Source organism: Peromyscus maniculatus, chromosome 5, assembly GCF_049852395.1.
Source record: "Peromyscus maniculatus bairdii isolate BWxNUB_F1_BW_parent chromosome 5, HU_Pman_BW_mat_3.1, whole genome shotgun sequence".
Lineage (NCBI taxonomy): Eukaryota > Metazoa > Chordata > Mammalia > Rodentia > Cricetidae > Peromyscus > Peromyscus maniculatus.
Window position 1 is genome coordinate 46,961,571 of NC_134856.1, and position 26,373 is coordinate 46,987,943.

The 26,373-nt window shown below is 41.4% G+C and overlaps 1 protein-coding gene across 1 annotated transcript in view; it reads right to left on the reverse strand.

The window, feature by feature from the left end:
- The window catches only part of Adamts18 (ADAM metallopeptidase with thrombospondin type 1 motif 18), a 144,980-nt gene that overhangs the window by 50,250 nt on the left and 68,357 nt on the right, over positions 1 to 26,373 (reverse strand). The window contains exons 7-12 of the mRNA XM_006974065.4: positions 25,362 to 25,521; positions 23,428 to 23,533; positions 19,343 to 19,480; positions 16,564 to 16,717; positions 6,626 to 6,721; positions 3,539 to 3,687 (exon numbers count right to left, since the gene is read on the reverse strand). Coding sequence (XP_006974127.1) covers positions 3,539 to 3,687; positions 6,626 to 6,721; positions 16,564 to 16,717; positions 19,343 to 19,480; positions 23,428 to 23,533; positions 25,362 to 25,521 — 803 coding nt within the window. The remainder of the gene's footprint in view (positions 1 to 3,538; positions 3,688 to 6,625; positions 6,722 to 16,563; positions 16,718 to 19,342; positions 19,481 to 23,427; positions 23,534 to 25,361; positions 25,522 to 26,373) is intronic.

The following is a 26,373-nucleotide window of genomic DNA, read 5'->3' on the forward strand; positions in this document are numbered from 1 at the left end:
AGACAGTCATACACACGTGATGTTGGCTGTCCTGGAATCAGATGACCTTTAACCCCTTGTAAGGCTAAACACATTGGTAAGTCTACACATCAGCCTTGCACACTTGATTCTTTTATGAAACAAAACACATCCTTGGAAGAACCTCAGTAGATGAAATAGGAACCTTACACTGCTTCTCCAGTGAGAAAATAAAAACGGCTAAGCCGAGAGCTACCAACGGAACCAAATGGCAGAACTTAGCTGGAAGAAAAAAAAGCAAAAACAAAAAACCAGTAACTTGAAATTGAAAGGGTGAGAATAAAAGCAGTTTTGCTACAACGAATAGAATTAAGAGCTGGTTAGAACAATTAATTCAACCGTGTGGGGATTAACTGACCATCTACTTGTTTTATTTGTGGCTTCACCCTGAGGCAAAGGAGACATTATTCCAGTTATCTTTGAGCTTGTTTAATACAACACAACTCCCCCGAGTGGAAACAGTTAAGTGATTAATTCTTCATTAGGAATCTTGAAAAGGGAGACACGCTATTTCCGCAAGCAGTTATCTATCACCAGGTGAGTTCTCAATCCCATAGACACGAGAGAGGTTCTCACTTAAATCCCACGGGTCTCTTTCCTGCACTCCACTGGCAGAGCTATTAAGTTAGGTAATGTTTTCTTTCTCGGGAAAATATTGAGATTACAAAAATATTAGAAAATGTGGTCATGCATGAAAACCAGACCCAGGAAACATGCTGCAGAACCTAAAGTAGCACTGATTTTGAAAAGCACTGTCCAGGACGTTGACTATAGTGAAGTATATGTAGTTTTCATAATCTGCTATAAATCAGGAATGGATCCCAAGCCTTCCTCCTATTATATTCAGGTACTGAGTCTAAGGAGTCCTAGGAAAACGTATGTTTTGCTCCACTTAGGATATGTGGCAATGCCTGAAGAAATTGCTGTTTGCTGTAATGTGCGGGTAAAGAAATAGAAAGTAATCCCATTAGCACCAAGTGGGAAGATGTCATACATGCTGATCCTGCATTGTCAAAAAGAAGCCCTGGGCCTGGGGAGATGCTGGGCACTTAAGAACACTCTGCTCGGGCTGGAGCGATGGCTCAGACGTTAAGAGCACTGGCGGCTCTTCCAGAGGACCCGGGTTCAATTCCCAGCACCCACATGGCAGCTCACATCTGTTTGTAACTACAGTTCCAGGGGATATGGCACCCTCACACAGATGTACATGCAGGCAAAAAACAAAGCAAAACAAAACAAAAAACACCAATGCATGTAAAATAAAAATAAATCTTTAAAAAAAATACTCTGCTCTTGCTGATGACCAGAGGAGTTCCACACCCAACACTCATATATGGCAGCTCACAGCCTCCTGTAACTCTAGCTCCTGGAATCAAATGCCTTCTGGCCTCTGCACAAACATGCATGAGCATGCGTGCATGCACACACACACACACACACACACACACACACACACACACACACTCTCTCTCTCTCTCTCTCTCTCTCTCTCTCTCTCTCTCTCTCTGTCTCACACACAAACACACGAGACATAAAATAGCAAAATAAAATTTAAGAGATAAACTCACAAGAACTTTGCAGCCTTTTACATCAATAATTCTGGATCTGAAAAGCTCTGGGTTATTGGGACTACTGCCATTACTGTAGGTTGTAATCCCAGCTCTTTATGAGGCTGAGGGAATAGGACTGCAAATTCAAGGCCAGCCTGGGGTAGATAACGAGCTCATGGTCAGCAAGGACTTTGTCTCTAAATAAAAAGGTAAAAGGGGTCTGCAAAGGGAGCTAGCTCAGGGCTAGGGTACTTCATTACTGTGTGCAAAGCCCCAGAGTCAATCTTCAGGAAGGGTGAAGAGAAGGCTGGCTCCAGAGCAGCGTAAGATATCCTAAGAAGCGCCTGGCTCACGCCATCTAATTATCTCCAACCTGCTCTTTGTATTTTGGAAAAAAGAAACTGAAAAGCTTTTTATAGCACTCAGATTGCTGACTCAGATGAAGTACCATTTGTCTCTTCTGAAAGTTTCCTTTTTACTCTGATTTCATTACGTTTGGATTCTCAGCTCACCAAGTGTTCCTGCAGTACTTATGGTATGCTGGGCCCTCTTGCAGAGCATTTTACAGCTTTCAGCTTGGCTGGTGTTTGTGCCATCCTGACCCCGTGTTTATAAACGAGGACTCCGGGGGAAAGGGAGAACTGAGTGCTTGTGGTTTCACAGCTGGCACTGCAGGGTTAGGGCAGGGTCAGGGTGTTGGGCTCCACAGCTTGTGTGCTTGGCCTCCATGGGCTGCCATCCCCCAGATGGGTGGTAAAGTTAACCCTGGTTTTCAGGGTCTCACCACACTGTTCTCAGCCTGTCATACTCTCTATATAGGTCACTGGTAGTGTTATGACACAGCAGCTACCACTTCCTCCATAGGTCTCTAGGGTGACACTGGGTGACCCCGTTCTCCTGGAGAGGTTGAAATGAGGACTATGAGAGCACATGACTCTCAGAACACTTTGCTGAGTGTCTATTGGATGTTCCTTGTCTTTCAGATCAGTTGGTGTCCATCTGTCTTTCCGTCTCTGTCTCTGTCTCTGTCTCTGTCTCTGTCTGTCTTTCTCTCTCTCTCTCAGCATAAAATCTCACCATGCAACCCTGATTAGCCTTAATCTTTCTGGCTTAGTCCAATTGCTGAGATTATAGGTATATGCCTCCTCTCCAGGCATTGAGGAATTTTACAGATACTATTCCTAACTCCTCCAAGTCTTGTAAGATGGATCAAACATCCCATTTTGTATAGAAACATGCGTTTAGAGTTCAAGTGACTTTCCCAAAGTCACACGTTAAGAAAGGGCAGGTGAGTTCTCTGGGGTTTTTGTACCTCCAATACCTCGGACCTTTCTACCAGGACAAATAGGAAGCATTCACCTCACATGTGAATCAGAGTCTTTTGAAGTTACTTAAATGCCCTTGTAATTTTCTAGACTCAGGCTCCATAATGATGGGACTACAGCGTCCCTAAAGGTGACCATAGGTCAATTTCAACATGTGACTGTAATGATTTTAGTTCTCATAGTGGCTTTTTGTTTTATTTTTAAAGAAAATTAAAGTTCATCGTCAATATTTAGCAATGTCACATGTGTTTTTATATCTGGTATCTTTTGAGAAGCCGGACAGGTCTACCAACAGGGATTGAAGACTATTCCTGCAAGGTACAAATCATTACACGCCTCAGTTCATCTGCGGGGGACACTCTTCCCACTCCACAAGCCTCCCGGCTGAACAACAGCTCAGGTGTAGGACTGCAGAGCCTTGCTCAGGTTAAGAAATAAGTTAGGAGGTGACTGGAGTCTTTAAGCATCATATTTACAAACAGAGGAGCTCTTCTGTTGTGTTCTGAAGTCCACCCACCAGGCTTCTTCCTGTTCCATTTCCCAATACACACAGCCTTCATGTGTAAACAGGAAAACCTTGGCTGGCTGCTTTTAACCCAAAGGAAGAAAATCCCACTCAAAAGTCAAGTCTTCCTGGAGCCTTACTTGGGGTTACTACAGTGCCTCTCCTGGTACTTGACTCCTCCACCACAAGTGCGCGAACATTCTGACCACTTCGACCAGGCAGACCACTGGCCATGGATGGGCCGGGGGCCGAGCTCTCCAAGCTTTACACACTGGCCCTGTCGACACCACTGCAGAAAGAACATGCAACAGGGTTCCCATCAGAGGCCACCTGGGAAAGTGCAGGGCGAGGCAAATGTCTGCACAATAAAAAAGGAAAAGGGGGTCTGGGAAGGCAAGAGGGACAATGTGTGACACCGGCACAACCCTCGTTTGCTGTGTTTTATGAATGCTCAGTGGCTGCATGGCTGCTGCCTGCGTTTCCAAGTCTGCCTGTAGAGAGAAGTGGTGTTTCCCACCCTCGTGCTGAGTACACGCTGTGTGAACTGTCTGTGTAGGGGAAACACACAGATAAGATTCTATGCAATGGCCCAAGTGGTCAGACAGAATTACAGGGATGCCTCCTTGTTGCTTGGAGACAATACTACTTATGGGACAATTCTGATGCATTCAAGAGTTGATCATTGCGATTATTTCCCCATCACCGCCGACGTGAGACACAGCTAACCGTGAGGGTGATTTGCCTCATTTAACCACCCCATACTAATCTCATACGAAATTATTAACTTTCTGTCTGAAGGAATTGCATTTGTAGAAGGTGCCCATTGCAGACCCGCTGATGGCTGGCGATCTTCAGCGCCTTAGGTGGGTTTGTTCTGAGTCTTTCATTTGGCTGTGATTCACACAAGGTGGCTAAGGATTGTTTTCTCTGTTAGCCTCCCATGTTAGTTCTTCTCTTGCAGTAAAGTCACATTTTTCTAGTCCCCTTCCCATTTCTTCTCCTTCTCTAGGGATTGAATTCTCTGGTAGTATTGCTTTTTTTTCTTGCTGTGTTTTCACTTTGAGCAAGTCCTGCAAGACTTAGTAGAAGCACACACTTTCCTGAAAACCTCTGCACTTTGATCCAAAGGGTTGGGCTTTAGGGGATGTCAGGTTTTACTGAGAAGTGGGGTTCAGTTACAGAATCACAGGGAGACTGTTTGACTTACAGTTATCTACCATTGCTATGTACCCCCATGATGCATTTGGCTGTGTGGCTGTTCATGGTGTGGCTTTGTTGACAGTGAGTTTTGTCTTGGTTATGTTTCTTCCTTTCTTCAAATTCTTGCTACGAGCAGGTCAGTCCCTCTGTTTTAAGCTTTTCCTTTGCTTGGGTTAATTGCCATTTCAGAGTTTGAAATTACATAATGTTGTGGGGAACCAATCAGTCATCTGAGGGTTTTGGCTGCTGCCACCACACATCTTTCCCACTAGGAGTCATGGAGCCTCTACTGGGCTGACACTGGACAAAAAGCAATAGCCTATGGTCTCGCTAGCATCAGCAGCCAACAGAAAACCAAGTTGCTCTGATGTCTGAGAACAGTGGGAAGACCTGTGTGTACCCTTTCAAGCCTTCAGGAATTGAAGACCTCTTTGCATATGAGAACTTAGTAGGGAAATTTTGACCTCCTCAGTCTCATAGGGACACAAATACAACATACATAGAAGAGTCTAGATTTCACACCTACACAGGGCTCATTCTGCTTCTTATAAACAAATTACTGCCCGAGGTGCCTTAATTTTAATCTAATTTCTTTGTTTGAAAAGTGTTTCTTTACATCTGTTTCAATCATTGAATGAACAACTAGGCTGCCGTGATCTCAATATTCATCCTGGTCCTAGGTCAAGCTGCTAACAGACTGCCTTCCTCTGGCTTTGCAATCTGTGTAACAAATGGGACTTTACAGAAATCTACATATAGATGCAAGTAACAATACATACATAAAATTCTCCACATAAGATGTAAATATTAAAGATACACATATAATCTTATCTATCATATATATCCCTAGTATTTCTCAAATATTCGATATGGCCAATTGCCATGACTTGCACTGTACATTTTAAAATGTATTATTGACATTATTAGGCAGGATCTCACTACCTGGCAGAGGATGTCATGGAACTTGCTACATAAGGTAGGCTGACCTCAAACTCATGGCAATCCTCCTGTCTCAGCCTTTTGAATGCTAGAATTACAGAATGAGCCCCAGTGTCCTGCCTCAAAACTCTTTAATTCAGGGTATGACAGCATAGACATTCCTCTTTCTTGCACACACATCTTGAGATGGAAGGACTTGGCTTTCACTCATTTTACTTTCATGTGTCTGCATTCTACCTCTATTTCTGGACTCGCTCGAGTCTCTTCGATGCAAGATCCGGTGTCCACTCGGTATACACTCTTAACACCATTCACTGGACGTGCATACTGAATCCCAAGCAACGTTCTTTTTTCTTTCGTGTGACAGAGATGTTGGAAGAACAGGGAAAGTTGCCAGCTTCTGCTGTGGGTTCTTGGAAGAACAGGACTGACTTTTCAGTTTGTCTCATCCTGTGTCTTCAGAGACTCATCCTGATACTGGTACTCAACAGTCACTAAGGAACTGAAATCACTTTAAATGACCAATTCTTCTACCCAGGTTAAGAGAGTTTGGAGAAAGCAAATGACAGAGATTGGCAAACCTGTACCATCTCATTATGTGTTAAAATTCTAGTGTGGTCTGTCAAATGGACTTGCTAAATATGCTTCATTTATTGTTATGCCAAGGGTACCTTTCCTGCCAGACCCTACTAGGAAAAGGAAAGACAATAGAAACGAATATGAAAATTTTTGTTGACAGACATTTCTGTTACTAATGGGAACACCTGCCCCCCGGGGCTCTTTCATAGGACATGAAGTTTAACCCACAAATGGCATGCAATGAAGCCTATTAGTTCAGTGACATAGAGATACTTAAGGATCAAGGCCCCATCTATAAAAGAGAAACACAAATAAAATATCTATATAAACAAATGAATGAACTGGTTTACATATTGTAATTCTGTTTTATAATCTTTGCTTGCTAATACTGGTTACTTTTAAGAGAAGACAGAAAAAAAATGTAGCCAAGAAAATGTGCCATTTCTAGAGTCACAGTTCTATGACCTTCACACCATTCTAGAGCTACAGACTAGCAAGTGCACAGTTACCATACTCAAGCCACAAACGGTCCCTTCTGCTGCAGGCATGAACTTGGTTTCACATCTGTGGCCCACGCGGTGGCACCAGAGTGATTTGCAAATATCCTGAAAGGAAGGGGAAGAAAAGGTGGGGGGTAAGACTGATAATACACAAAAAAATGCAAACAGTCAAAGCTTTGGGGTGCTGTATTTTATTTGGGGATGTATGCAATCAGACCAACTCCTCGAAGTACAGGCAAGTCAAGTTGGTAGCAGTAGAGCAAGCTGCTGTAGTAAGGAGATAAACAGGAAGTCTGTGCCGCCTGCGTGTTCATGTGTATTTAGTGATGGGGTAGCACTAGTTAATGTCCAGAGCACCGACAGTTTGGACCTAAGTGGTAGATGTGTGTGTGTGTGTGTGTGTGTGTGTGTGTGTGTGTGTGTGTGTGTGTGCGCGCGCGCATGCGCGCGCATGTGGAAGTCAAAGAACAACTTGTGAGAGTCAGTTCTCTCCTTCCACTGCATGAGTCCTGGCAATCAATCAACGCAGGTCATCAGACTTAGAAGCAAGCACCTTTACCCTGGCCGTCTCATTGGGCCCAAGAGATCTGTTTTCTGACAACAGTGACAATAGCCTGGGTGGCAGAACAGATCAAGAGGAATAAAGCAACTCGGACTCAGTCCGTGTCCCCAGCATGTTTTAGAACCCCCAGAAGCTACAGGTTCCTTCCCCCCTACCCCTCTGGTTGCCACTCTGAAAGTTATCAAACTATCGCCTGACCTCCCTGCCTCCGAGAGGTGTTGTCAAGGATAAATGACAGGGACCATCTAGCGTGTCTCACAGAGTTCCTAATGTCTTCGTTATGATTGTCACCATCGTCACCACTTTCTTAGCCTCGTGCTTTCCCAGTGCTATGGCAACTTACTTCTGACACCAGACCTATGAGGTAATTTTAAAGGATTGGGAGATAGCCTCTCAACACACAGAACCAGGGCTGTCATCTATACGGGCTTCCAGATCAAGGCACTCTAGAGTTGAAGGCAGTTATTGAGCAAGAGATGTGAGGAGAGTAGGTCAGACTGGAGGAGCAAGAGGTCTCCATAGCAACAGTTCAAGTCAATCCTATGGAAGGGCCCGAGGCCTCTTCCATCCATTCAGAACAAAGGTCATTTTGCTAGTGAGCTTCTGCAGTCCTAGTGTCAGTTCAAGCCATAACTCGCAAGACCAAATACCTTTCTTTCCTACAGCCAATGGAGAGCCACGACCCATGCCTACAGCAGCCATCAAAATGATCCCAGCACAGAGCGAGAAAAGGGGGAGACCTTAAAAAAATAGAAAAAGGAGTTGGGGGATGGTGGTCTAGACACCACAGCCAAAGCCAAGCCACAGGGCTGAGACAAGGCGCAGCTAGAGAAGAGCAGGCAAAACCCAAGGATTCCAGAGAGAAGCGAGACAGGCTGTACGGACATGTTATTTCCCCTGTGGTGAAGTGCAGAAGTCAAATGTAATTATAGCCGACGACATGCTTTAACGACCACAAAAACCCTCTGAGAAAACTCCCTTTCAAAGTAAACAAAAAGGGGAGCTTGCACTCTTTTGCTGGTACCTCCCCCTTTCTCCCCCTTCAGCATATCCCACTTTGTCTTATCTATAATTACCTGGACTTAAGTCATAATTTAAGAGAAAGAGAAATAACCACAGAGACCCCTAAGGTCTCATGTTGCCTGGATATGATCCCCCCACCTCAACAAGACCACATATTTAAGCAATGCTGGCTGTACTGGGTCCTGTCATTTGCTGACCCGTGTTCTCTGGTTATATTCCACAAGACATGTTCCTTCTAGTAAAATATGACATGTTGAAAACGTTAAAAGCATTTGAAAACTCAAGTTCTAGAGAGTATATACATACTCAGGCTCTCATCGGGACTTCTAAAGCTATACCATCATGCTGACTTTACCTTCAAAATATCTCCTGAATCTAAACGCCTCCCACACCCATTGCTACCACCCTGTTCCCAGCCGCTTTGCATGTGCCTCAATGTCATACCCTTTATCACAAGCCTAGCCATTCTGTTTTGATCCATCCCTACCCAGCGAATTCTCAACAGGGCATTACCTGATACAATGGCCTGTAGCTGTATATGACTTTTTCCCTGGTCACATCTCATGCCTTCAAGTCAGATATGGTATGTGGCAATCATATTGAAAAGCAGAGGACAGTCCCATCATTATAGAAAGTTATGCTGACCAGTATTATGAGCTAGAGGGATTCTTCCATGTCAGTCAGTTCAGTTCATGTTACTTCTCTACTCAAACCATGTGATGCTGTCTCACCTGGCTCAGGGTAAATCCAGAGTCCTTCTTGGCCCCTTCCAAGTCAGTCACAGAATCCTTTTTATCCTTCTGATCTCATCTCTTACAGGTTAACTCTTGCTATTGTGGTTTTATTTCCTTGACTGTGATAAAACTCCTAACTTAGAGGAGGAAAGCTTAACTGCAAATAACAATTCCAGGTTACAGTTCACCCTAGCATATCAGGACCTTGAAGTAGCTAGTCATATCACGTCCATGGTCAGATCATGGAAAGTATCTATGAATGGATAATTGTTTGCTTGCCCTCAACCTGGCTTTCTCTTCTCTTATACTGATTGGGACCCCAACTAGGGAATGATGCTCCCCACAGTGGACTGTGTTTTCCTATATCAATTAACAATCAAGATAATACTCCATAGACATTCCCACAAGCCAGTCAGATCTAGATAATTCCTTATTAAGACTCCCTTCCCCAGATGATTCTAGGTTGTATCAAGTTGAGAGTTAAAACTAACCACATACCTGATTACAGCTGCTCTATCCACACTGGTGCAGCACTCTGAAAGTACCTCCAGCTTGCTCTAAACACCAACCTTTGCACATCTTGTTCTATCTATATCTCCAGCTACCTGAATACCTAACAGTGGCTCATTTTTTTAAATTGCCTTCAAGTCTGCCTAAAGTTCCCTTTGAGAACTCGTGTGTGTGTTTGTGTGTGTGTGTGTGTGTGTGTGTGTGTGTGTGTGTGTGTGTGTATGTGTGTGTGTATGCATGTATGTGAGTTTGTGTTGGTATGTGTATGTCAGGGCTTCACACATGCTAGACAAATACTCTACCACTCAACATGCCAGCATTACTAGTTAAAATTTAATCAGCTACCGCAAATCAACCTTCAACCTATTTATCTCAAAGTCATTTCACCAATAATCTGTTTGTTTAAAATATTCTCCATGTATCATCCTCCTTCCTAACATAGTGTCACTGCTACAAGGGCAGGGTACCAGGCACACTTTAATAAATATTTTTTATAAGTCAATATATGAATTAAAATGTTTGACTTTATAATTAGATTACATCCTCACTAGTAGTAAGTAATCTGCAATTCTTAAGAGGAGTCTTCAACTAAAAATGTGCCACACACTAATCCTAGCACTCAGGAGGCAGAGGCAGGTAGAACTCTGTGAGTTTGAGGTCAGTCTGGTCTACCTAGTTTTACGACCCCCTAGTCCATATAGTGAGACTCTATCTTAAAAAATACATGAGACTCTGACAAAATAGTCTTAAAAATATAGTGAAAAGGGGCACTGCTGGGATACACTTCCAAGGAAGAGCTCTTACCAAGCATGAAGAGATTCTAGATTCAATCCAGTATTGAAAAGAAAAGAAAAGGAAAGGAAAGAAAAGAAAAGAAAGAAACAACAAAAGTCCTACTCCCACCGCTAAGAGTTTTTCCTCATTACTATTATTTGATTGACTCCACAATTGTTCTCTTCAATGTGCAATGAGAAAAATGAGACTCAGAGAATGTCAGATGAATACTCAAGTGCTCTCAGCAGTAAATCTCTCCTAGGCTAGAGCTGAAACACCTTGTGTTTAATCTCACTGCCCAAGCTTTTAAGTGGAAGCAGTAATTAAAAAGCAACAACCACCAGACCATGCCATTGGCATCACTTTAAGAATCAGGTTTGCTGAGGTGTAATTTGCAATAATATGCACCTATTGTAAGCATATGGTTCTCAAAGCTCTGACAAAATATATACACCATTGTAGACACCACCACAATCAAAACAGGACATTAGTGTCATCCTCTGAAATACCCATCTTGGAGGCAATCATTCTGATATCTGCCACCTTTCATGCTTTTCCTTACATTTTGGACAGTAGGGTTGTATCAAATGGACTCACGGCATTTTTCAACATGTAGTTTTTAGTTCTCCATGTTTTCACGTATAGTTATTTTTTAATGAAATAAATACATTGGTTTTTTTCTTTGTCTCATCATTGTCTAAAGATCATTCTGAAGGTTGCCTCTAATCTTTGACTCTTGTCAACCAAGCTTTAGCTAAGAACACTACCGAATAAGTCATTTTTGTCCTAACTATCTCTATGATTTCTGTCAGACAGAACACTTGGAGAGGATTTATTGGATTCAAGGGTAAAAAATATGTGTATAAAGATATACAGTTATTTCTACATAAATCAATGGTTATCTTTTCTCCGTGTTCAAAGAGTTCATTCAAAAATATACAATCAAGAATTCAATCCTTGTTGACTCAGAAGCCTGGGCCTTACTGTTTTCTTTTCTATTAGTGCTCTTTGTGTGATTTTAGATTATTTAACTCCTATTTCCTTACTGTTGAGTTCACAGGAAACAATCAATAAGGCCATGTATTCTCCACCAGTTGCTTAATGGGACACTGGAGTCAGACAAAGAGAGACCCAGAAAAAAACAAGATTACATATGAAGAAGAATTGGGGTATGGCTGAATCTGTGGCCCAAGTGTTCTGCTAACACAGTCTCTACAGTGTTAAGCTAACTGCACCTCCCCTTTGCAGATAGAGGGGAAAGCCACAGTCTCTATTGGAGGCAAGGTATCTTTAGAAGATTGTTAGAGAAATGTGGGTCCTTTAGTCAAACAGCACAAAGACAGGCCACGCTGGGAATGTAACGCGGTGTGCATGCCCAGGTGGCATCTCTTTTTGCTTGCACATGTGTGTCTGATATGCATGTGTGTATGCATGTTTAAATGTGGAGGGGCATGTGTGTGCATATGCATTTAGAGGCCAAAGGTCAACGTTGGGCATCTTCCTCAATCCACTTACTAGTTGGGACAAGGTCTACTGGTTCTACGGCTTACCCAAAGATCCCCCATCCTGGCTCCTGAGCTAGCGACCATGCTCAACAACCTGGATTTTAAGTGGGTGCTGAGGCTCCAACTCTGGTTCTCAAACTTTATCCACTGAGCCATCTCTCCAGCCTGAGGAGCTCTATCACATAAATCACCCATGATTCCCCAAGGGAAAGATGAGAGGGAGGAGGAGAGCAAAATCTACTTTATGAAAATGGGAATGCCTAAAACAGTGAACAGCAGCCATTGTTACAAGGCCAATAGTTAACTAAACAGGATCTACTGTTATGTCAGACAAATAGTTAAGCAGATTTTGCACAAACTGGAGCAAGAAATATACATAAATAGTTACAATGTGGAATCACAAGTTCTCTCTTTTTTTTTAAGGAGATGTTTCCTAAACATTTTTTTTCATTTTTCTTTATTAAGAAATTTTCTAATCACAAGTTCTTAATGATACATAAGATGGAACCCAGAGGAAGGACTGCTTAAATGTCCTTTGGGGGAAAGAGAGGTAACTCTCGGGCCACATCTTTAACAGTACAGAATGATTACATGCTTGTCATACAGAAGGCTATGAAGTATTCCAGAATGGGAAATCCATAGACAAGGGCTTGTACATGCAAGAAAGTAAATATTAAATATTTGAAGCTGTATAGGGCATGATATAACTGGGATGTAGACTTTTGGGGAAAGGTAATAGAAATTGAAAGATGATGTGATATATTACAGAGCATTTATGAGAAGCTTCTAGAAGCTTTCTATTTATTCTCTCTTCTTTAAGCCCAATGTCAAATTCTTAGAGGAAAATACACCCATATCCTAACGCCTTCTGGGAGAAATGCTCTCTAAATGATGGGCACTAAAACATTCACTAGTATTCAAATATCTTCCCCCAAATTTCTATTTGGCTTTAAATTCTCTCAATGGGCCAATTAATGTGGATGCCTGAGCCCTAGCTATGTGATGGTAATGGGGAATACTTGGCTGAAATCAACTCTGAGGTATCTATCCCCTTTGTCCTACTCATGTTCAGTACAGGAAAGGTACCAGCATACAAACATCAATTGGCTTTTGTGCCATGCTTCATATCTTCCAACAAACATCATCAAATTAAGTTGGTTAGGCAGGAACTATTTATTTTTAAGTGTATAGTCATTGAATGAATGTTTTTCTCATCAGTTGCTAGCCAGGTAACTCTCTTTTAGGTCTATCTAAATGACATGGAACCCTAAGTCAGATTACTAACACATTTTCACCAACACTGCTCTGCCCTGGGTGTGGTTTGAACCTCCAGCACCTATATGTTGGGAACTTAGTCTTCAGTGTGTCAATGTCGGCCAGTGGCATCGTTATCAAATGGGGTCTCGTAGGAAGATTCTAGGCGAGTGAAGAAGTGCCCTTGACAGGGGTTACTGTGCTGCTCTTTCCTTCTAATTGAAGCACTCCCTCCTGGAGGAAGGCTCTTGGGAGTCAGGAACTACAGGAAACTCATACTTTTCTGGGCGATCCATAGGCACTTTTCCAAGGTTATACAAGCAATAACCAATTGCTGAGGGAGATTGTCCAACTATCCAAGCTGCCTCCAAGGTGCTCAGAGAGCTCTAGGGATGGGATGCAGCTTTCTCAAGTGAACACTCATGCTAGGTGTACAGTTGTGTGATACCCCTGTTTCTGAATCATTCATGTGCCTGTAAGGAAACCTAAGAAACTCATTGGTTCACTAAGCTAGACTTGAGTGGTGTGGTCTCCTTGATCCGTTGTTAGTGTCCTATCTGAGGGAGGGGGCAGAGGAATGTGTTTATGTCTCCCCAGGAAATTTCATACAACAAGGATTAAGGTATTTCTCCTGCCAACTCTGGTTAGTTCTCATCTGAGTAGGGACAGGATAAAACCACCCTGGGTGGGTATGACTCCACTATCTATCTTTCTGGCTTAACACTTGCAGTGAGATTATTTTCATTCATAATGCTCTAGCCATAGATATCATCCACATTGTGACACAGTTAGGAAAACCCTCACTAGAGCTAGTCAACATCAGTGCAACACCCATGAACCACCCCCTACACTGTTGCCTAAAGCAAACTCTTTTTTTCTGTATGCAGCTTTGCTTCAGAACTTTTGTTACAGCCCTCAGACTGACCATACAAATAATATGGGAAGGAACAGAGAGAACAGTGTTATTTGCTATGCAAGTGAAATTTAAGGCTGGGAGAAGAAGGAGAGTGGGCACAAGTTAAAAAAAAAATCATCTCAGACACCTCTGCCTCTGTGAAGAAGTCCAGTTCTGGTGGCAGTGATGTTGAACATGTAAGGAAGAGGTCAAGAGGAACTCTCATATGCAGAAGGATGCTACTGGACCCAGAGAACAATCCTCACAAATTAGCTAGAGAAGAACTAGTACTTTCTCCTTATGGGTGTGGACATGTAGGTCAAGGGAGGCACAATCATGTGTTCAAGAGTCTAGGCAAAGTTGGAATAAGTCTCTAACCCCAGGTCTGCCTAATTCCCAAAGGCACAGAGTGTGCATGTGTGCATGCAAGTGTGTGTTGGTATATGAGTGTATGTTCTTCCAGAGGCCAGAAAGGCAGTCAGATTCTGTGGAGCTAGAGTTACAGGAAGTTATAAGGAGCCCAGTACAGGCTCAGGAATTAAACTTGGGTCCTCTGGAAAAGCAGGACACACTCTTAATCCCTGAGCCATCTTTCCAGCCCTGCATACATGCTTTTAACTACCACGTGTAAGCCTGCCTTTCTAGGAGGAATGACAGGAAGAAACGTTAATGAAAATTGAAGGGAAAAGGCAGAAAAAAGAAAATAATGACAGCACAATAAAGGCCTGAAAGATAAATAAAAAATTAAAAAATGGGATTCCATTGTTCAGAAAATATTTTTTATTTTGATATTGCCATGAATTAGGTTGTAAACAATATTAGAAAAATACCAAAAGCTGGTTCAAAGGAAAAACAAGCCCACACTCAGAAGCCATCAATCAATTTCACCTTCCCCATCCATTGGCATCTTAAACCATCTCTGTTAGCCCAGACTCCCTAGCTCCCCTCCCAGACACCCAGACATCTCTGAGCAGTTCATCATTTCAGTTCTTTTCATTTAGATTTTTCAATTCCCTTCACTATGCTTTCCAGGGTCAACTAGGGCCGAGATACCATCTTTTAAAAATATGATGTGGCACCAGAAAATGATTATGGCAGGGTACTGATGCCCTGCTCACTGCCTGACACAGACCAGGCATGATCCTGTGGAATGGGACTCATTCAGGAACTCCTTTGTATTTCTAAAGGAAACCATACTTATTACGAGCTCTGTACTTACAATGTGCACATATTCGATGACTGAGAAAGCTGGTGATCTCAGAATAAAGTGAGCAAAGGGCATGCTTAGGAGATTCTCCTCAGTGAATGGGTTTATTCCACCTAATGCTGTGGTTTAACAGGCAAATTTGCTCATTAAAAAAAAAACCCTATAATACATAATATAATGCCCATGTGTCATGAAGGATATGCCCAAAGGATGAAGCTATGGATTAGCTTTTTAGTAGTAATGCTTTTAAGTTACATTAACTTCCAGTTGAGTTGGTGACTGGATAGATATTATTTCTCCAGAGTGGACTTCTATTTTGTAGGTGAGCTGACTTACTGAAAAGCAGTATGTGCTTAAAACTACAGAGATACCACACAAGTCACAACAGTGGCTGCTGGACTGCTAGATTAGGAGAAACTGGTATCCAACAAAGGGGAGGCAGAGGCTTAACTTCCATGTGGGTGATTTGTTTTGTTTAGATTTCATCATTTAAGAGTTCTGTGGCTTTGGGCAAGCTGGATACCTTTGCTGGGATGTAGGTGAAGGGGGGCAATAACTTTTACTTCAAAGTGTTTTTGAAGATGGAGGTCAAATATAATAAATCTTTGAGTGGAATGTCTCATGTAGGACAGAGGGTCATGCAGAAGCTGCTGGGAATGATGGTGGGGGTAGGCAGGACGGCAGTGTTGCTGCCAACGTGCGTTGCTGCTGGTGGTGATGGAGAAGGAGCAATTGGGGGAGGAGGGGGAAGAGATGGAAGTAGTGAGGAAAAGTGTAGCTCCCAACTTTCCTATTTCCCATGAGTCCAAGTGCCCAAGACTTCAATGTTTTCCACTGGATGCTGGGAATAAACTAACTTTAAAAGTATGGGACATTTTATTTGTGTTGGGACTGCAATGTTGTCAGGAATGCATTTTTTTCAACAGAGCACAAGGCCTCTCATTTCTACACATTGAGATGTTGTATTTTCTCACTGATCTTTGCTATAATCTTGCTTCCAGGAGTCAATGCAAAAAGCATGCTAGGAATATTAAAGAGACTGTCAACTTTCTGGTATCAAGGAGTGTATCTGCTGTAATAGTTTTCTTACATGATGAAAGGCACATGGTGTTTATTAATGTAATGGTGATTTTAAGCACATCACTTTAAAAGCACATGAAGATAACAAATCCATGATTAGCCTGAATGATCATTCTCAGCTTTTCTTCAAGGAATAAAGCCCACATGTAAGAAGGGGGGAATTTTCTTCCAAGGACGCAGACAACTGGTATTTAAACCAGGCATGCATAGTCTATGGGGGATAAGCCTGGATAATTCATTGACAGGAAAATTACCACTTAATTATCATGCCAAACAAATGACATTTTAGAGATAACCCAGATGCTAACCTTTGGCCTCAGCAAACCAAATGTTTATTCTTTTGGTAGGTACACAGGCACATGGCACATCCTTAATGCAAGTTAGAAATCATGAGGAAACATACCTTCATAACCCCAAGGCTGCACAGCTTGGCTTTGGCTCCAAATTGCCACTTACACTGTGTGTCGGCATCATAAATCTGTCCTGGGAGTTTGTCCGGATATTTATACTGTCCTGTTTGCTTGGGCTCATCCACCAGACAGCCAGCCTGTGGTGTACTACATTGATAACACATCCTTATTAACAGCCCTGTTCATCTGTGACCTTTCCATTTAAAACTGTACCTCTGTGAGTGCAGTCATGCAAAGAAACATAGAATGTGCTTAGAGAAACAGGCATGTGTTTAGAGTTAAAAAGTACATTTTATTGCAAAGACTGAGCCCCATCTAAAAGGCTGGAATGCATACAGTCATAAAGGGTTTTATAGGGAGCTGGAAGTTCTGGCCATCTAACCAATGTGCATTAGGATTGGGTAGGAGACAGGAAGTGTAAATATAAGTAAAATCTCTCTTCTACAGTCTCATTCAACAACATTGGACATTTTTACTGAGAGCCTACTGTGGGGCAGGCATTAGCTTAAGACATTAAAGCACAAAATGGCTCATGTACAGAGGATATCTGTCCTCATGGGGTTTAAATGATACTGTGCTTCTTAAAGATAGGATCAAGAAGAAATACAGATGTACTTTGTCTCAAATAAACTTTATAAACAAAGTTATATCCAAAGAATCATGAGGTTCTAGGTGTACTGTTTCAGGCCTAGAACCCTAGCACTTAGGAAGTAGAAGCAAGAGCCTCAGGAGTTCACAGTCATCGTTTGCTACATGAGATGTTCAAGGCCAGCCTAGGCATACACAGGAGGCCTTGTTCAAAAATAAAACACCCCATAAAATGAATTTTAGAATCAGGGGCATAAGGTATAAAAGCTTCCCTGAGGGGTGCCTGAGTGAGATGTGTTGAGAACATGGTATGGGTATTTTTTTAAAAATCACCTTATCCCCATTTACTTATATAATTAAATTGTGCTGCCATTGAGAGGTTAACTAGTATGTGATATTAAACGCAACTTTGGAGTCAGACATGGAGGTACTATCAACCATGCATCCATAATGACTTTATATAACTCTCATAAACCTCTTTAATGATGATGACTCCCATAAGGATTGTTATTTGGCTCAAATAAGAAGATGTAATGTACTTCCCACAGCAGAGAAGGTAATGCCAATGGCTGCTATAGTTACCATTACCACCCAAAGCCCCGAACTTCATGATGGAAATTCAATCCACTTGGAGTTCTCAATTTATAGTATTTTATTACTTCCTTACAAGAAGTAGAAAAGGCAATGTCAATCCCCAAACAATGAATCTAAAATTAATATGAAAATATATGGGGGCATGGCTTATGATAAATTAACAAACATCTATCAGGTTTTTTATACTATGCTTTAGGCATCAGTCAACTATACATGCTCACATTTAATCTTCCTTGTTGGCGTATCTTGATAATCCTGTGAATATTTCCAACTAATATACTGTAGCATAGGTATGAACATACCCAGAACATCAATTTGTAATGAAACTTCACTAATATCTGGTCAAAGGGAGCAATCAGAACCCAGGTGTCCATGTGAGTAACATGGACTAAAATGACATAGATACATGCATGCCACTAAACATTGAGTTCTTTTTTAAAGACTTACTATTATTTTTCACTTAAGTGTGTGTGTCTCTGTGTGCAGGTACTTGCACAGGTCAGAAAAAGATGTAAGGTCCCTAGAGCTGGAGCAACAGGTATTTGTGAGCCATCCAGCATCGGTGCCGAGAACCAAACTCAGGTCCTCAGCAAGAGGACCTTAATTGCTGAGCCATGTCTCCAGCCCTGGGTTCATTTTTAAAATATAAATCAAATGCTGGGCTCTCCTAAGTCCTAAAAACTGGTGGATTAGATTAAAGTAATTAGTCATAGTAAAAAACCTATACATCCAGGAGTCTTAGAAGTTAAAAAAAAAAAAAAAGATAAGTTGTGAATTTTAGATCTCGGGGTCAGAATGGATCTAAGTGTGAATCTTATGCCTACAACTTTGCAGCTATCACACTTTAAACAACACAGCTACCCCTCAGAGACTCAATTTCAGTTCTAGACTGGAGATAGAAATAGGATTGCTGAGAGGACAGGATATACATATTTAATTTTTAATACATTTAAAATTTATTTGTATGTGCCTGTGTGTACGCATGTGCATGCGTGCTAGCACTCAGAGGTCACAATGTGAGTGTGCAGGTCAGAGGACAACTTGCAGAATCAGTGGTCTCTTGGGGGTCCCCAGGCTAGAGTTCAAGTAGGCATGCTTGATAGCAGGTGCTTTTATCTACTGGACTATCTTACAGCCCAGGAAGGCAACGTGGGGGGGATCTAACACAGTAATAGGTCTTCAGTAGATTTTCAACAACCATATCATTATCATTATCAATGTAATCATAACAGGAATTTTTAGTCTTTCTCTTCATTGAGATACCAAAAGACATGCCTGTCAATTATTTGATGTTTGGTTCATTTGATTTTGTGGTACTAGAGGTTAAACCTGGTGCTTCATGTATGCTAGGCAAGCGCTCTACTGATGAGTGATATCTGTAGGCTTCCTTTTTACTCTTATTTTTCAGGCTGGCCCTGAACTTACTCTGAAGTCAAGGTAGACCATTACCTTCCAATCATTCTATCTCAGCCTCCCAAATAGTCACAATGACTAATCCATCCCACCAGGTCTGTCTTGAACATTTGTTTTCACACCTACTGAACACTGCAATGGGAGCTAGGCACAACCCCTGGGATTTTGTCCATTTACCTGAGGAATTTCTTGAGATACTGTCGGCTGCAGGAAGACCATGAAAACACCCCATTGTTTCCAGTCAGTGTGGGTGACATGATGTTGCCTTCTGCCTTCCTACAGGGGTTGCCTTCACCATCATGAACCATGCCAAAGCTGAAACAGAAAGGAAAACCACCTTCTGAGAACCCACCTTCCAGGTTACCACCAGAAAAATGAGAAAAATGCACAGAGACTCAGCAGAGCCAGGTGGGAGACAAGAATCAGTGACAAGAATGAGTTACTATAAACTACTGCAAATTTTCTGCAGAAAAACTTGAAGAATGCTAAAGACATTGTTACTAGTCACAAAATCAAAGAATGGTGTATGTACGAAAAGGCTAGGAAATCTGGTCTTGGGTCCAAACTGGGCTGCTTGAGTTCAATCCCTAGAATGTACATGATGAAAGGAAAGAACTGACTGCTAGAAACACACACACACACACACACACACACACACACACACACACACACACACACACACGATAATACACAAACAAATAATAAATGTTTAAAAGATTTCTTAACTAACCTACATCTTAGATAGCCAACTTTTAAAAATTCAAAATAACTAATTTCTTTTCCTGTCACTAATCCTGGAGCTATGGCACAGTAGTTGAGAATGAGGAGGAGGTAGGTACAGACTGAAGGTAATTATAAGCCCTGCATTGATATTTATTTATGAAGCTAACATGATATAAATCTTCCTTCCAGTGATGACCAGACAATTAGCTAAACTCATTAATTCAGTTGATAATTGAATACCCTCATAAAAATAAAGATCTTCACAAGGGAATGATGAAAACTCTGTTCAGAACACATGGAAGGAAAACAGGACTTCACAATTTCTGGACACCATTCTTTCTACGACATCAGAGCAATTCCTCTGCAGAAGGAAGATAAGCAGTGAGGATCTCTTTTAAACACATTATGTGTTGGGCTGGAAAGATAGCTAAGTGTTTAGGAACGCTTGCTGCTCTTGCAGAGGACTCAAGTGTGTTCCTCAACACTCCTGTCATGAGGTGGCTCACAACTGCCTGTAACTTTCTTGCCCTCTTTCAAATTCCCTAAGGATCATGTACGGTACACTTCTGTGATCATCTTTGGAAAAGATTCGGGAAACAAAGCTCATTTTGTGACTTTTCTTACAAAAGAGGCAAGGCAGAAAGAGATGTTTATATGAATTTATCATAATTTTAAATAGTTCTCAATCTGATTATTTAAAGAAATGAAACCTGCCTCTTAAGAATACATTTGTATAAGCAGGTATGGTTTCTATGGGGGAAGTATCATGTTATATAGCTATCTTTTGAAGGCAGGCTCTAACAAATGAGGTTATTATATCCATAGATAGGGTGTTGCTGTGAGCTGTGCCTACAATCTAGCCATTTCTTTTCTATCATTCTTTCCAGCTTATCAAGCAAGTGGAGGGTGGCTGTATACCGGATGGCTACTAGTGAAGTTGTTGGAATTTACAGGTGACTGCTAACAAAAGCAAAATTAATAATCTTAAGACATTTGGCAAAAAACACTTCTGTATTCTCAGCTTTGCCAAATTCAGCTCTTTCTGCCTAAGCAGGGAGCTGAGGGGGTTTGTTTGGGAGACATTCTTTCTAAATACGCTAAAGCCCTGTGAATAAAAAGCAAGAGTTCCAGAAGAGTCAGTGAGGTACAGAGAGATAAAAGCTATTGTTCAAGGAGGGAGAGCTGCTTAATTAGAGCCTCCTTAGAAATTTTTTAGAACAAAAGAAAACTCAATTTTGAATTTCAAATTTTTACATTTTCAAAAGTACTTTTATTTAGCAGCCTTTTGGAAGATATTTTTTCCCCTGAACATTTCAAAAATCCTCCCCTAATCTCAGCAGCCATCTGCTTCAGGAGCTTCATGTCAAAAGGACCACATACCAAAGTCTCATCTTGAGAATGCATTTCACATCTCTTCATTGTGTGTGTTCATATGGGCACACACACGTTTGTATGCACATACATTGAAACCCAGAAGTTCATCTTTGTTATGGCTCCTCAGGTGATAGTTAACTTTGGTTTTTTGAGGTGGAGTCTCTCAGTGGCCTACAACTCAGGAACTGGCCTCGGCTGGGTAGTCACAGAGCCTCAGCAATGTTCTGCTTCCCTTGGCCCTGTTATTACCAGCATGCACTACCACACATGGGGGATTGAATTCAGATCTTTAAGCTTGCATAGCAAAAGCCTTACTAAGCTATCTCACCAATCCAATGTTCATTCTTCTCTCACCTGACCCCTCTCTCCCACCCTATCTAAAGACTATGGCTTGTTTTTCCTAAACCAAAATGTTGGATTTTGGCTTCAGATAACTTTTACTCATAAGAAAGAATGATTAAAGTTTTCATAGCCTGTAGTTTGAAAACTGAGTTCAGTATAGGCACGTGGATTTACATGTTACCACAATCAGTTTGTTTTGTATAAAGAATGAACTGTTCTGGATGGTGGGTAGCATAGGCCTGTAATCCCACTACTTGGGAGGCTAAGGCAGGAAGGTCACAAGTTCAAGGCCAGCCAGGGAAATGTACTGAGAGATTGTTGCCACATAATGAAAGTTAAAAATGAGGGGAAGGATATGATTCAGTGGCAGTGAATGTGCTCACTACACAAAGGGAAAAAGTAGAATGAGCTTAAAGTATCTTAACCAAAGCAAAACCCAAATGAAATGCAACACCCAGAAGTCAAGAGAACCAGGGAAATAATGGGTAGTCCATGTACAAACCTGAAACCTTAAAAGATGTAATATATAACATGAAAAGACAGACATCAATGACTGGTGCTTATTGAACTGGTGTGTGTGTGTGTGTGTGTGTGTGTGTGTGTGTGTGTGTGTGTGTGTGTGTGTGTGTGCACATATGAAGGAGGTCAGAAGACAACCTCCAGTATCATTGGTTTTAGGCACCATTCAATTTTTTTAAATTTGTTTTATTTTATTTTTTTCTTTGAGGCAATGTCTATCACTGTCCTAGAATTTGCTAAGGAGGCTAGGATGTCTAGTCAGTGATTGCCAAGGAGATGCTGGTTAGGGTTAAGGTTAGCATTAGCATTAGGGTTAGGAAACTGTCTCCATATTGCTGGGTGTGGTAGTTTGAACAAGAAAGGCCCCCATGGGCTCATATATTTGAATGCTTGGTGCCCAGTTTGTGGAACTATTTGGGAAGGATTAAGAGGTGTGGCCTTTTGGAGGAGGTTTGTCACTGGGCTTTGAGATTTCAAAAGGCCACAACCCAGTCTTGTTCTCTCTCTGACTTTAGCTTGCTTATCAGAATCTAAGCTCTCAGCTGCTGCTCCTGGGCCATGTCTGCCTGCTGCTGTGCTCCCTACCATAGTGATCATGGACTAAGCCTCTGAAACTGTAAGAAAGCCCCCAACTAAATGCTTTATAAGTTGCATTGGCCATAGCATGACTAAGACACTTGGATTACAAGTATGCACCATCATACTTGGCTTTTAATTTGTGTGCGATATTTGGATCAAACACATGTCCTTTTGCTTGTGTGGCAAAAAGTTTAGCAACTGAGCCATCTCCCCATCCCCAAGCCATTTTGGAGTCCACAGTTTGAAGCTTTATACAAAATGAATCCTATGTGTTTGATTAGATCAATAATAATCATTAGAGGAAGTGTGGGAGTTTGAATGTAACTGGCTCCCATAATCCAATAGGGAGCGGCACTATGAAGAGGTGTGGCTTTGCTGGAGTGGGTATGGCCTTGCTAGAGGAAGTGTGTCACTGTGAGGGTGGATTTTGAGTTTTCTTATGATCAGGATATCACCCAGTGAGCCGTCGACTTCCGGTTGCCTTTGAATCAAGATTTAAGCATTCAGCTCCAGCCCTACATCTGCCTGCATGCCGCCATGCTCCCTGCCGTGATGGACTGAACCTCTGAACTGTAAGTGAGCCACCACAATGAAATGTTTTTCTTTTATAAAAGTTGCTGTGGTCATGGTGTCTCTACACAGCAATAGAAATCTAACTAAGACAGAAGGCCAAATAATTACTTAACCAGTTTCCATAGAAAGTAGTGAATAGAGAAGCCACTCACTTATGCCCTGACTCATGAGCAATGGTGAAGGCAAGGCCAAGTCCTGTGTCTTCATTGATGGTACAGCTTCGGTACTTACTGCACATTCCACTGATTGGGGCAAATCCTATTAAAAAATCAATTTTAAATATTAACAGTAATTTGGTATATACATATACAGTTTAATGGATTAACACATTTAAGTTTTTTGCAGAAGAATATCGAATGTTTTTATCATCACAGAAATTTATATGACTTGACTAAGCTTATTAGAGTCAGAGAAATTAATATACTGACAGTTACACCAATGTATAATGTTAACTTAAGAGTGGCCTTACAGTCTAAGTATGGAATATACTCTCCAATTCTTTCCTGATCTTTCTCTGAAGCAAAAAACATAAGCATGCCCAGGTAACATGTACAGATCAAATTCACTTTTCTCACATTCACAATGTGACAAGTGTCCCATTCTCCAAAGTTACCTCCCTGTAAGAACAGTTACACAATCATTCCCATCATTTCTTGGTTCTATGTTGATCCACCTTATAGCAGAAGAATTTCTTCTTCCCAACTTTGAGATCTAACAACCATTAAAACAAGGGTTGGTGGCCATATAGAGTTAAATACATACTTGTGAACTGGCTGCATCCACCTCCATGTTAAGCCATGAGATCATCCAGGAAGTCTAATATGCAGGCACACATGTGTTATGGTAACATCATTACTTAACTAATGTGTTAATTATGCCACATGACAGACGTAAGGGAGCAAGCATGTAGACTAGGTGATAAGAGTTCACAGAGCTGCTAGATATGGGAGGGGTACTTGGTTATTGTGCGGCTGTCAGTGAAGTTGACTTGTCTATAGGTGTCTAGCTGGCTATTTCCAGCCTTGCTCTCAGTCTTACCTATTTACAACCTGGACAGGTAAGGTCTATGTTTTCTGATATATGGTGTTTTCTCAATACCCTAAATTGCACTGTACATGTAATATTTGCCTGTGTGTGTGTGTGTGTGTGTGTGTGTGTGTGTGTGTGTGTGTGTGTATAAGTTTTAAATTAGGTATATGAGACTCAGGAAGGTGAATCATTTGCTTTAGGCAGCAGAGTCCTGGACTTGGATATTCACAAGGCATATGTGAATGTTTAAGCCTGTATAACATGCTTCTTAAAGAGAGTGACCTATGGAGCAGATCAGGGATAGATTCTTGGTGGCGTGTTTGCTGTTTTCAAGCCTTTGTTTATACTTTTGTCTGCGGTTGTCTCCTTAGTATAACTTCATTAGACAGAGCTTCACTCATTGGTTTATGCATGTCTGTGACTGGTTTCCCACTAACACAGCAGATGTCAGTAATTCCCACTCTGCAGAGCATAGCATATTTACTACAGGACCCTCTACAGCAAAAGTTAGCAGACTTTGACCCAAATAACCCAATCCATCCAAAACCAAAGGTCCAGTTCCTGCTATGAGCAACTGAATCAGCTTGGAAATACAGCAAGCATGTAAAAGATACTATTCTTGTGCTGAATGTCTTGTGCAAAAATGGGAGAACAGAGTCCTTCCAAGTCAAAGAGCTTGCTAAAGAAGACACTGATAACCAATGACACAGTGAGGTATGATGCCATTCAACAGTTTTTCTTCAGCTTCCCAGTTATGTGGTCATGGTGCTAATAGAATGCCCTAAACTGTGTTTAATCAAATGACCTCTTTTACTTCATTGGTCATCAATTAGGGCAATAAAGAAAAATCACCAATTGATTGATATACAGACTCTCCATACCACAATAAATCAGAACACATTCATCATGGTACAAGGAAGCATTCCACAATTTAAAGACTTAAATATATCCAGGTGCCACATGAGGACCCCAGGCAACAAGTCGTGTCTTTATGTAACAGTGGTCTCACAGGGAAAATGGTGTCTAGTAAAGTCACAGCCATCTCAGGATACCATACCTAGTGTGTCACATGGTTCATTCTTCCAGGAACAAATGTCAAATCCCGTGAGGAGGATGGCATGGTCATGCCTCTTGCCATTCTTTCCCACGAGCGCAGACTGCCACTGGCAGAAGCTATTTAGAGACTGGTCTGCATGGTGGTTGATCAGCAATCCTCCCTATGGGAAAGGTGCAGAGATTAGAGAGTGATGATCTTGCCAGAGTGAAGAAGGTTGAATCACTGTGGCTGTGACAGCAAATGCAGAAGCACCATCTTTCTAGGGGAAATTATCGGTAGAGGAAAGCCACTGAGCCAAGAGCTACCAAAAAAAATCTAGTTTAGGTTAATATAAATTTTAAAGTAAACTTGAATTTTCAGTATGCACTTTCTACCTAACTACATTTTTAGAATCAAAAGCGTTTTTGATCTTGATAAATTTATTCATATGGAAGTTCAATAATTTCTTCAATAAAGCATAACAAAGACAGCATCCATAGTTTACTGCTCTATGAAGTTTGGTACTTAAGAGGCTACAAGTAATCAATAACACAATGTGAGTTTACTGAATGGAGAACCATTTACTAGAGATTAGATTTGGAGAGATGGCTCAGATGTTAGGAGCTCTGGCTGCTTTTCCAGAGGACCCATGTTCAATTCCTATCATGACATGACTCACAACTGTCTATAACCCCAACTCTGCAGGATCCAACACACTTTCCTGGCCTCTGTGGGTACCAGTACATTCATGCCATGATGCAGATATATACAGGCAAGCAAAACACCCACACATTAAATAAAAGAAGAAGAAAAAAGACAGAAACTCTTCTTAAAATAACCATTTATCAAAATGGTTTGTTTAGGCTAAACCAATGACTTAGGTCAAGTCAAATGTTTAGATGATAATTCTATCAATGAATCAGGGTGCTGCTGGCTTCAGTATCCTTGAGCAGTGTGTGACTAGCACACCAACCCATGTGTTTCCCAAACAACACATACCCTATCTTTCTAAAATTCCAGGATAACTTCACAC